Raw genomic sequence first — 13,191 nt, forward strand, 5'->3', positions numbered from 1 at the left:
AGTGATAAGGAAAACAGATACTACCTATGTTGTCCACGCGAAAAGTTTTGAAAGGGGAACAACTCTTTGAAGTTAGCAAAAAATATCTTTTTAGTAACACTAGATAGAGTTCGATTATTACTTTCGTAAGCCTTTATTATACTGAATACCATTTGCAAAAATATCACTTAAATATTATTATAATCCTAGGATTAAACCAACCAAGAGATCAAGCCTTTAATAGATAGACGTGGCAATAATGACGGAATAGAAGAAGTCGTGCTCTACAGATAAACATTTAAGGTACAATATTAGAATGTACACATGGTAATGGATATCTGTAAGTCATTAAACTACTACTTAAAGAAGAATAACTCTAATCGAAGCGACCTCTAATTAGAAATTACATTACGATTATCTTCTATTAGATGGGAATGAATTTAGTATAAAGAAATGAAAACAAATTAACATTTGTGATTTCATTGAGAGTTTTATTATATCATTTTGGCAAAAATAGTCAACATATCACAAACATAACAACATTGTAACTATATATGTTTTTAAAGTTTTTTTGAAATTTGAATCAAACAATTGCATATTGATCTTACTTAATCCGATGATAAGACGTAGCCACACAAATTGTGTAATTTTTCTGTAATACACTGATAGGTCCAATGATACAATAACAATTGTAACAACAGTATTAGCGTGCCTTCGTGATATTTATCATATAATGGTAAAAGGATTACATTTGGGAACAATTGAATTGTATCATATGTAAAATGAGCTCTTTAAAATGCATTACATAGAATCAAAACCAAACAAAGCAATGGAATTCCTTTACCAACAGACATTATAAGAGCACAGACCTGTGAACTGACACTGCGTAAAATCTATAATCTAGATGTCTAATCACATTTTGACAAAGGATATTTCCTCTACTTTCGCCAGTCTAGACTGACCTTCGGAGAGATATTTTGATGCTAACAACAGTTATAAAAGTCATTAGGAGAGTTTTTAAACGGTACAGGAACCCAGAAAATTGCAAACTTATGCAGAACCCGCCTTTAACACACACACTCAACCCCCTTATAGTGTGAGTTATTAGAAAGGCTAGTTTGATGCTATCATAATGCTTCGTTGATTTGGTTTTGAAATACGGGGCATGTTTGTAATACACATTTGAAATTTCATTGTTTAACACTTCACCTGTTATATAAAACTATAGGTTTTCCGGAGAAAACTGAGATTCGGTCATATCTAAAAAGAAATGATAACTTAACATATAAATACATAATAATATATACAATATATACTAACGACCGTCTGAAACGTTTCTGTCGTGATTCTTAATATATTACTTTTATATCTATAAATAAAACGTAAATAGCTGAATCGTTCAAAAATTACATAAATAATCTTTCAATCCATTTAGTGCAAATATTGAACAAAATTCAGATATACATATTTACAACTATATTCAGAGTCCAATATAGCCATAGTAAAGTTTCCCTTTTTATGATTGATTCGCTCCTACCAAATGCCTATATTTTGCACACGCACAAGAACTGATATGAGTATGATACGGTAATTACGAACTGGTGTGTTGTTCATACTTTGCATTGTTGTTATAACAATATTCCATATTCTGTATGATAACTGTTCCATTCGTCAGAAAATACAAGGGATAGTTGCTTTGATCTGTTTACCTCAACGTTAATGTCAAACGTTCCTTCCACCAAAAACATTTTATAATGTTTGCAGAAGTCAAGGATAAATTATTGAAGCCCTTAATTCAAAAAGACACCGACGGGACCACCTGAATGGATCCTATGCCCGTCTAGCATCGTGTGTACACCTCTGGGAAGTGATATTCTGTGTCGACTGGGATTGTGACCCATGTATATAAGTATGATAACTTCATCCATCTTTCGAGTTCCTTGCCCGAGTCAGCTTTACATATACTCCATCTTTGGGAACGATGGCACCACGACATAGAAGTGCCAAACCATCCTGGAAACAAAAAAGACACTTTAACTATGTGAAGAAGCTCCCATAGCCTATAGAAATTTAAATATTTAAAATGCATACAAAATGTGTGTGTTCACTTGCTGGTTATATTGTTAATAACACTTTTGAATGGTTCATAAAAATAGTTTCATTGTTAATATGACATGTAGATACCTGTGAGATATTGGAGGATTTCAGCTCGTAGTTCTTGATGATACGAGCAATAGCAATCTTAGTTTCAAGCATGGCGAAACGGGACCCGATACAATTCCGTGGACCAGCCCCAAATGGCATGAATGTGTATGGATGAATCTGAGACTTGTTTTCTTGAGAAAACCTGTTTAAACAAACACTTTCATATTATATATATGTATCTAGATGTTAAATAAAGGTTTCTATCTGAAATAATAATGTTTTCAATACAGCTACTACAATGCACTATAAAAGTATACATCTATTACTGCCAATATTAAATATGTAAGAACTGATATTTGAATGGCTGTTGTTGATTAGTTTTTCCTATTATCGATACTATTAAGATGTTAACATATAAGTTCGGCAACTTACCTCTCTGGAATGAATTTCTCGGGCTGGTTCCAGAACTGGTTATCATGGTGAAGTCCCCAGACATCCACTTGCACGTTCATACCAGCGGGAATATGCAGGTCTCCGATCGTACGTGCAGCGGCTGCTTGGCGTGTAACGATCCTGTTGACATATCACACATGATTATTTATCGTATAGATTTTCTCCTGATCATCAAAAACCAAATATTCAGTTCTTTATACCTTTTAAAGAAAATTATTACATCTTTTATAATGTGGTAATATCAACTCGACGTGAAAATATTCCTATTATTTAATTATTTGTTAAGGGTATACTATACTTACAGAGAGGCAGTGGGGTACAGGCGACACACTTCGTCAAACACCATGTCTAAGTAGGGTAGGTTTTGGACGGAGTGGTAGTTGATTTTTTCCTGCAAGTATCAAGGAATGTTTTAGTCAGTTTTACTCAAATTTCTAGTGTTAATGTCACTGTGAAACTTATTTTAAAATGATCCAGATGCTTTAAAATCATTCCAAAACGTAAAATAACAAACAAACGCCTACCTCTCCGAGCTGTGTAATTTCTTTGCGAAGACGCATTTGAGCGGCTGGATTCTGGGCAAGTACGTGACAGTGGAACGCTAGAACGGCGCTGGTAGTTTCGTATCCAGCAAGCAAAAATGTGAGGCTTTGTGCAACAATTTCTCTGTCAGTCATTTGTTGATGTTTGTTGGAATGAAATAGCATTTGCTGCATCAGGTCTGTCACAGAATCGTCATTCTAAAATGAAAAATCAACATCTCTTGAAAAACAAGAAATATACCGCTGACCTTTAATAACACTGAATGGCTTACGTTGTTGAATAAAATTAATGATAGAACACCAACAACAGCAGCCTATACCTACCCCAATGGCCCTTCTGATACGGATGACTTCGATGAGCTGACGCCGAAGCCATGATACAGGGTTCATGCCGATGGCGAGGATCACGTTCTTGATGGCGAAGATAAAGTACTGCACGAACGGAAACAGCACTGTAACACAATATTTACACATTATTACACTGCATATGGATTTAAGATTTATAAGTTACAAAGCTTCATTACGTAATGAGTAGTCGTAGAGCAGAACTTTTCTGGATATATCGAATTTTTATATGTTTGCTGTCAGAATTCTGCTTCAAATAAAAGATACGAGGATTCATAGCATTTGAAGTCAAAAGCGATTGGTTCACAATTGTATGTTACTATGGTAACTTACTGACAACAGGGAGGATGAAGGTAGTGGTCATATTCCGGAACAAAGTCTGGATGTTATTGAGGAAAGCATCAGTCACATCCAGCTGGGCATTTGTATGGAGGCCAAACGCACAACGACCAATTACATCTAGCGTCAGGCTTTGGAATTGACTGAACAAAACGAGAAAACAGTTATTTCCTCTAGACATATGCTGTATATGAATGCATGAAAACAAATAGAAAAATACTTTTTTAAAATTCCAAATGTGATTATATGACTAGTGATGATATATTTTCATTATTTCTAACTGGCTTAAGATATCATGAAATATACAGAAAAATAAATTGTAATAAGCCTTGAAGATATTTACCTGTAAATGTCAAAGAATGCACCATCACGCTGCTGATTGCCCAGTTTATGGAGAAGTTTGTCTATCTGTTCTTCCATAACACCTGTCATTTTTCTCAGTTTGCTTGTGCTGAAGGCGGGAGAAAGAATACTGCGACTTCGCCGCCATTGATGGCCATTCTCCAGGAACAGGCCGAGACTCTTCCTTGGGGCAAGAGGGAAAGGCTGAAACGGCAAGTAACAGGGTGCAATGCAGTATTGATCTTATAATACTTATGTAGTTATATTAAGATTACCAGCAAACTGATTTTTATATATGTATATAAGTATATAATTTCACTGTTTATCATTTGTTTCTGTTGCGATCGTGCTTTAGTATGTACCATTTCAAATGTTACATTGTATTTAAATGTATACCTTTCTGGCTTGGAAATTTGCGAAGTCTTTCACTAGTACCTCCCGAACGACAGCTGGATCACTTACAGAGAGAACAGGGGTAAATCCTTCAAAATATCTGACAAAATAGAACACATTAAAGAATGTTAATAAATCATGCCTTTACTCGTTAAGCTATCACACTAGTGTTAATTCTAGTGTAATTAGTTCGCACAAATTAAGATATCTCTTTTATACGTATTCTGTATTTGTTGAATATAATGTTTAAAGTAATAAAGAGGAACTAGACAATTATAAATTTCTGTGAAAAATGACATAAGATGATAGAAACAATTCTCGAATTATTTTAAGCAGTTTTTGTTATAAAGCATACTTACCCAAAAGCTATTCCGTATGTCTTTCTCCAGTCACTTATTGCTTGCAGTTGTCCCTATAGTAACAAAAATATTAAGGTAAGCCGATTACTTATTGGACTTATAGAATTGCAAACAATACCCAAATACATAAAATGATTTTAAAGCATTAACATTGATAACTTTAGAAGTATTTTAAAATGTCTGTACCTTTTTCATAATTTCTATGATGTTCCCGAGAAGGAAAACAGGTTTTGGGCCTGGTATACCATATCTCTCGAACACTCCAAAATGAAGCTTCAAATACCTGCAATAAAATAGATATTTACAAACTCAACATTCATAACAAATATGACCGTATATAAACATGGGTCCTTTATATAAGGGAATGCAGATTGTGAATATTGAACTCCAAATTTCAGAATAAAGGTTCATAAACGGAATAAAATAAGATTACGTACCAGTAAGTTAATACAATGCCTAATCCCACCATTGTCAAAGTAAGTATCATGTCTGTTATAGAGTAAGGTAATGTAATCTCTGGACAGTTTTAGAAGATAATGTTGGGATTTAAAATGTTGAAGTCCTTTTATATGGATGTCATTATGTGACCACTAGCTACAGAGGTAGGGCTGGTCCCGAATCCCCGCTGCTAAGAGGGTACCTCCCTTATCACGTTCTTTACACACATTGTTATCAAGGGACAAACACTTGTCTGCTATTTTAGGTAACTGTCGAATAAAGACAGAAACACTGAGCAAATTTAGTAACATCTCTGTTATTTGTAAGGCATGTACTTCAAATGGACTCCAAATAGCCTGCTTAGGGGTACATTGATAATATATCGATTCTGCTCTCATGATGCTAAATGTGGAGCCTATACTTGAGACTTTGAGATGTTGACTACGCTGGATAGTATCATCTATATATACATGACCTTCACTTATTTTTGTATCAAAAACAACAAGTGGTTTAACATAGACCTGATGAAGCAATGTTGTTTATTATATTTGGAGTGTTGGAAATGATAGATAATTGTAATGTTGCCCAGACGGCCTTGAAAATAAAAGAAAGATATCTGTGACATCAAATGATTTGTAAATTATTAAATGATATTAAGTAACACGAAGATAGAAGCATAACAATAAAAAAGATAATTGTCAATAAATACAAAGGTAAAAGGGGTGATTCATATTTAATAACAAAACTTAATTACTGAAAGGTTGTCGCGTAGGAGCATGAGTATGGGATCAGTATTTAAAACCATTAGAGCATACGAAAACCTTATAACATAATATTATGTTCGAAAAGTAATAACAGTGATTGACGGAACAAAATAGTTTAGCAGTTCTAGAGGTATGTTTCAAGTCATTTAATTTCATGCATTGTAATTAATCGTATTGTGCAGACATTTACAGGTATATCTCCAGGTATGATTCAATGTTTTCTTCTAGACTTGTTAATGCTATTTGAATAAAACTCATTGGAGAAATATGGAGAAATGTATAAACGTGTTAGGTTATGCGATGTTTAAATGATGCATGAGACTTTGCCATATTATCGTTTACAATATCATTCAGTAATGCTTACGATAAGAAGTATTGCAACCGACGTTGCAAGGGACAAACTTTAAGAAATATGAAATGTAATTAAATCATTCTAGCATATTTTGGATTTTCCTTTAGCATAATATATTTCGATGGTGTTAATGGTGACAGTGCTTGTTAGAATTGGCCTGCAATATGTCCAATATATAAATAAAGGGAATGAATTTGTTCATTCGATCTTTTCCTACAACGAAACAAACATGGACTACCAAGCTGTATGATAAACGTGATGATTACTAACGTGAATTTTCCATTTCTGGATAGCAATATCCCTGTATCTCCAACCTATGGTAATTACATGTCACAGTTGATTCGATATTAAAGGGCCTGTTCCTATTCTCATGATTTTCGTGCAAGAAGCTTTAATTGACGGACAAATTCATAAAAACAAGAGTTCAAAAGGTGCAGGTTGATAAAAATCATGAGGAAGTTTAATGATCGTTATAGTAATCTCATTGAGAAATGATATGATATGAAGCTGGACGTGTTTGATGCTCGTTAGCTTTCTTGATGGTTCCGTTGTTTTATACATTGTTATCATTTGAACATGTGACCTTACTTACTTGAATTGAATCAGGCTTCCAAGGCGATGCAGCAGAAGACGCTTACTCTACCGGAACTTTTTCATGAGTCTCCGTGTAAATCTTTTGTTCATATTTTACCCTAGTTTTATCGAATTCGGGTATGGATTATGATTATGTTGCCATGTTGGTATTACCATATAGCTATTTACTCGGCGAATGGTATTGCACTTATAAATGTCGCAGTGGATTTTATCAAAATTATTTATACCAGTGATAGCATTGGACCACCGACATAGAACATGTCAAAAGAAAAAAATAGGTTAATTTAATGATAGTTGGTTGTGCAGGGAAAGACAATGCAAACAATAAGCTGTGAAGGCATTTTAAACACCAGAACATCAATCATTTTGAAGAATATCTAAAGATTCGGAAACAATTAAAAATGTTTTTTTCTGAAATTTATCAAACTATAATAATCTCGAAATAAACACTTCTCTTTCTCTTCTACTTCTATAAGAAGTCTTTAAAAAACTGAAACATTTTCTGATGCTGTCATGTGTGATGCATGTGTTACGGTTAGCATGCAGACAGATTTCTGACACAATAAAACTACTACATTGATTCGAATTAGTCAGTGAGGCCAAGGTCACGCTGAGATATAAAGACAGGAAATTTACCATGTCTGCTTTTTTGGATTTTCTAAGATCTTAACAACTCTGCTTTTTAGACCGCAAGGAAAAACTAAGTGAAATTTGTTAATTCAAAAGTATGGCGTCTCTTCACGCAAAACACGCAAATCCAGAAACGTAATTCTTGATTTTACATGTCGAACAAAGTAGCATGAGAATATGAACGAGAGACGAAATGAACTGGTGTTACCATTTTAAGGATCTAACTAAAATCATTTATAGCATACATGTTCATCTCTCTGCTATTCTGAGTGATGGAAGGACACACAGCCTTTCATGTGGCACTCCTTTGATTCCTTGTTGAAGACGAAAACAACTCCATGCAAGTCAAAATGGATTTGTGTGTTGAACGTTACTTGTTGTACCTGTTACCTATTGTATAGAGTGGTGTTATCTTATATAGTGAGAGTGCTCCTCGAATATTGGGACGAAAGGAATCCAATAAGAAGAAACGTTATTCAGTTACACTTCGTAACTCTGAAACAATATAACACCGATATGTAAACCTTGATGGGTGATGCACATCATGACTCCTCCGTTTCTTTTTTTCTTTTTCACATCTTTTTATTTTTTGTATTTTGTGAAAAAGCACAAGAGTATATAAATATAAAAAAATATGTTAAAACTAATTATGTTGTTGTAAATGAAAGTATTTCCTTTCGTTACGTCTTCATATAACTCTTTTTTTTTAATTTCCGGAACATGATCCAGCCATTTGCTTTTTCTATTGCTAACAAATTTCCTGTTTTAAATCTTCGCTTCCGGCTTTTTCAACACTTTTAACTGAACACCAACCGATTAAATTTGATGTGTTATCTTACTATCAAGGGGTGTGTTACGCTTACAATTTGATACCTTTAAAACACTTTATTTCATTTCTTCCTGTATTTCTTTGTCCCTTACCTGGTAGGCAACATATGTCTTTGAATAACGCTGTCCGGCTGTTTATGTTTGTACCAAGCTGATAATATTGTGGTAATTTTCAGTTCAAACTCTCGGTGTCTGGGGAATTATTTTCAATATAAATTATTTTCATTCCCAAATAGTGGTTTTTTTTTTTTTTTTTTTTTACTTCAGGTTACATATTTCATTGGGGAAAAAGAACATTTTTATGTAAATATGGTTTTGGAAGTTATTTATAAATTCATATAGATCTAACGGTTGGGGAGTATATACTGACACTAGTATTGGATCAAGAATAACACTAGGTGTTGTTTATGGTCCAAATACTGATAGCCCAGATCTTTATAATCATATTATTGAGGTCATTGATAAAATTATTGAAAACTCTGGTCTAGTTGATATATTTGAAGAACAATATGAGCATATTTAAAGATTTTGTTCCTGTTTCCAAAGTTATGTTACAGTACATAGTGTTGATTTTTTTTTCTCCAAAAAATGCTTTAAAATTCAACAGATTTAAGGGAATGTTCATTTCATCTATCACCGTAGCGTACCTGCATTGGTGCAATCTAGACGAACACACTTGAATATTTCTGCCCTTTCATATCAGGAATGGAAAATGATAGCAAACAGTATTGTGTGTGTTATATAGAATCGACCAGTAAATTGCTATAATTCAACCTGATTATTTTCTCGTGCTTTTCATACGATTACCATATAGATGGTTTCCGCGTTCTGCCATCTCCATGAGTTAAGGTTGAGATTAGGAGTAATTTTTAAATTAAGAAAGATAAATGGAAATATTACACACCAAAACTATGTTGATGGAAACGAAAAGACCAAGCAAATGTTTAAAGTGACAAAGATGGCCACAAAAGAATGATAAGTATATCGTGAAGTTACAAATAGGTATTTACAAGACAATTTTAAATTATCTAACATCAATTATAAATTGTTTGATATAAATTATGAAATCTGTAAAATAGCCAGATAATAGCAGAACGTTTTGAGAGGAAATCTGTCCCATCCGAAGCAATTGAAATACCATTGGTTTTGTTTGTGAACATTTCAATTATTTGTCTTATGGTGTTTAAATATATGAATGTGGCCAGTCCTGCAGTCTTGTATGAGTAAACTGAAACTGTGCTATTTAAATAATTTGCCTCCTTGTAGTAAAAGGGTGGAACGTGCGAGTGATATATTATCTAAACATTTTACAACATGCATAACAGATGATCTTAAGTGTTGTGCAAAAAACAAAAGACATCGGCAAAAACTGTTCTCCAAAAATTTTTTGTTCTCACACCAAATGCTCTCAAATGCAAAATTTCTGACAAAAACTTTATTGTAGAACCTTTGCTTGAGAATATGTTTATCTTTCATTTACCTATGTACCTTATTGTAGAGCATTACAAGAAATTACCTAAAATAAAGTGTTAATGTATCTGTTGAGATAAACATCCGTCAGTTATCATAGTAACATAATGACTGTATTTTCTCTTGTGTACGATTTTGCTTATTAATATATTTGCAGTTTCCACACTTTGAAACTATATTCATCAAAACATACACATTCGAAAACCGTGACATGCAGTAGAAAGTTGTATAAAAGAATTTTCTTAAATTGTTTCCTGTTTATCCCTTCTGGATTTCTATTTTAATGTCGTACTCCCATCTGCGTCTCTTTTGTACAGTCATGCGAAAATAGGGACTGACCTTAGCAATATTTGTGATAAAGAGTTCTCCGCAAATGATAAATATACTCTCATGTTTAAAACGAATTAGGTTAAACAAGTAATTCTTCCTTGTATGAACTCAAAGTTTCGATATTGACTCCTACACAAAACATTTAAACAATATTCCCGGGGGTTTGCATTTATATCTGTATAAAGACATAATCATACAAATGTAATGCGATTGAAGTCTTCAATCCGTATTTATAGCTTGCATTATATTACTATCAAGTAATGAATCAAATGTTACAAGTTTGTACATATGGTAATATTTGTTGAGGAACTGTCATTTCTCTTCAGTATTATATGTTTTGGGTTATGTTTTTTCTGCGTTTTTTGTTTACAAATATATATTAAAATGAGATTACCAGTGATGTATTAATCAATACTGTATAATATATTGCATAACGTGGTTTATATGGTAAAGCTTGACCTTTTGAGTTCCATGTACGATATTTACTGCAAACCTTGCTATTGGTATTTCAAATTTTATCTGTTAAATAGATTTGTAATTTATGTTGTAAAATATTTCAGGTTGACATTGTTAATCTTCAAAAGTTATGAGATGTATCTGAAAATATCTTATTCTTATTTGATATCAAATGATAATAAAATATGTAAATGTAAAAGTAACGACACAAAAATGTGATGATTGGTCTTTTTCTGGGCATTATATACATGAAAATAATAGAATAATATTTCAAAGTATTGCCGAGAATCATGCAAAGTAATTTTGATATTTTGAGGGAAGATATTTCAATAGAAAAATACTCACATCCAATTGCGTTCAACTTACAATTTATTAACTCTAGTTGAAGTTATTTTAACGTTTCTGTTCAAGTGGTGATGAATTTTGTAATTCATAGACGGTTGACTGTAGTGTAAAATAATAATTTACCATGATGCACATAGCTATTCCGCTATTCTACCTGAATTCTTTCACTTTTTGTACAAAACAAAAATAAACAAATGAAATCAAATTTGCATTCTGCTGTATTTGTTACAGCTTTACAGTTTATGAATAATACAAGCCAGCATGTTAACCATACCTGTCTCAAAGCTATTATGTCCATTCAAAACATCCAAGAATCTACTCAGCGTACAAGTCGAACGTTCTTTAGACGAAGACTGTACAAAAATAATCACCACTGACGGTCGATTCTTATCGACCAATGACAGTCTAACGTGAGAGAAGGGTGTGCTTTAAGATGTCAATCTTCCAACATACAAACAACACTGTGATTAGATTTAGCGTCAAAGCCTAAGAGTTACAACAAAATATGGAGTCAACGTAGCAAATATATTTTGTTAAAACATTTGTTATCAAAGTTTAAGAAAAGTTTTACAACATCAGTAGTAAAAATAAAAACGAAAACAAATTTTATCAGAAGAATTTTAGCAACACGCATAATCTTCTTTCCAAACATATTTGATATTAATCAATGTTTTATATCTTTATATCAAATGCACGATCGTGTCGCCAAATCATAATCGGGGGTTTGACCTGTACCTCCTAACCACCGGTCAATACCCTTATCGACATTTTCGCTGGTCACCTATAACTGGGCCAGTGTCAAACGAATAGAAAGCAGATAACAAATTTGATATTTTATTGGTCAAAACTCGTCTCCGGGTGTTGGACTTCCAAGAAACAGAATATGTTAATGTACTTGTTCCCTGTAATCGTTTGGGATTGTTATTGTTTCTTACTATGGAAGGAAGTTGTAAGTAAAATGTGACTATTACGAATCTGATTTATTGGTCATTTGCATACTGTAAAAATTACCCTGCAGAGATCACCTATTCATACTCTTCTTCATAATCCTTCCTTTTTCTCACCGGAGAATACAGGAACTTTTTCATGGTAGGCACATTTGATATCAATTTCACTATAAAGAATCCCCATTTCAATACTGTTACACCCCTACTTCCGCAACCAATAATCTTCTAGAGTTTTTACCTGTAACACAATTTCCGTGCTAAATACCAGCAGATGAGGGAAAAAATACATGCCTTCAAGAGATGCAATTTGATTACCACATTTATGTGATTACCACATTTACTCGGAAAGGTTCTATTTCTTTTTGAGATATTACGTCAAGATGCATTTGATTCTCTTTTGTTACTCTCATTGTCTCGTAGTTAACAGATTAAATAGATTAATAATTCAATTATCATTTTGAGGATATCATGGAGGGTCTTTGATGAAGCAGAACAGCTGGTATGCGTCTCTTGTACTTTTTGCTGTATCGATGGAATCCTAGTTTGTCCTAGTTTTACAAATATGTAAGATCGAATAACGACCTTACTGACAAGTCTACATTCTCCTGTTAGTTAAGAATATCACTTAATTTTAGCTGTTGTTAGAATTTAGCTAGATTTACACGACAGGTGTCCTGAATAAAGCAGAAGACGTGATCTATGCCCCACTATCTGGTTTTCTTCTTTTTATGCTAACACTTTTACTTTTATTCCTATTTTAACCTCGTTTTAGGCTGTGTACACGTCGAAATTCTCTTTAGATACCCAATATGGATTATATATAGATATCAAACTACGTAGTTTTAAGGTATGCCGAGCATTCAGTTATTTGTAGAACAATGCTTTTTCAGTGCATTGGCAAATTAAATAAGATAAATGATTTTTAAGATTAAGGTATTCAATTTATTTAATTAAATATGTGACTTCCTTATGAGATTGTTCAAAAGACACACAAGTGAATAGCAAATTTAAATACATATTAAAAGTTATATACAGTAGAACTAAACAATGATTTAAACTACATGATAAAGCTATTTCGTCCTTCTATGACTCGTCAAAGACGCGAAGGGCCTTAAAATCCAAAATAATCGAAAGAAAATC

At 33.0% G+C, this 13,191-nt stretch overlaps 1 protein-coding gene across 1 annotated transcript; it reads right to left on the minus strand.

The window, feature by feature from the left end:
• Positions 1 to 1,899: 1,899 nt before the first annotated feature.
• On the minus strand, positions 1,900 to 5,384 carry LOC132551435 (cytochrome P450 3A8-like). Its single transcript, XM_060215573.1, has 12 exons — positions 5,335 to 5,384; positions 5,084 to 5,180; positions 4,898 to 4,950; positions 4,542 to 4,638; positions 4,147 to 4,349; positions 3,798 to 3,946; positions 3,444 to 3,571; positions 3,102 to 3,317; positions 2,880 to 2,968; positions 2,557 to 2,697; positions 2,164 to 2,326; positions 1,900 to 1,992 (listed from the first exon to the last, which is right to left on the minus strand). The coding sequence occupies exons 1-12, from the start codon at positions 5,382 to 5,384 to the stop codon at positions 1,900 to 1,902; spliced, it is 1,479 nt and encodes a 492-aa protein (XP_060071556.1).
• Between the last annotated feature and the right edge of the window lie 7,807 nt (positions 5,385 to 13,191).

Source organism: Ylistrum balloti, unplaced genomic scaffold (assembly GCF_031769215.1).
Source record: "Ylistrum balloti isolate Yb309-2 unplaced genomic scaffold, AGI_CSIRO_Ybal_v1 Utg370196, whole genome shotgun sequence".
In the NCBI taxonomy this organism is placed as follows: Eukaryota; Metazoa; Mollusca; class Bivalvia; order Pectinida; family Pectinidae; genus Ylistrum; species Ylistrum balloti.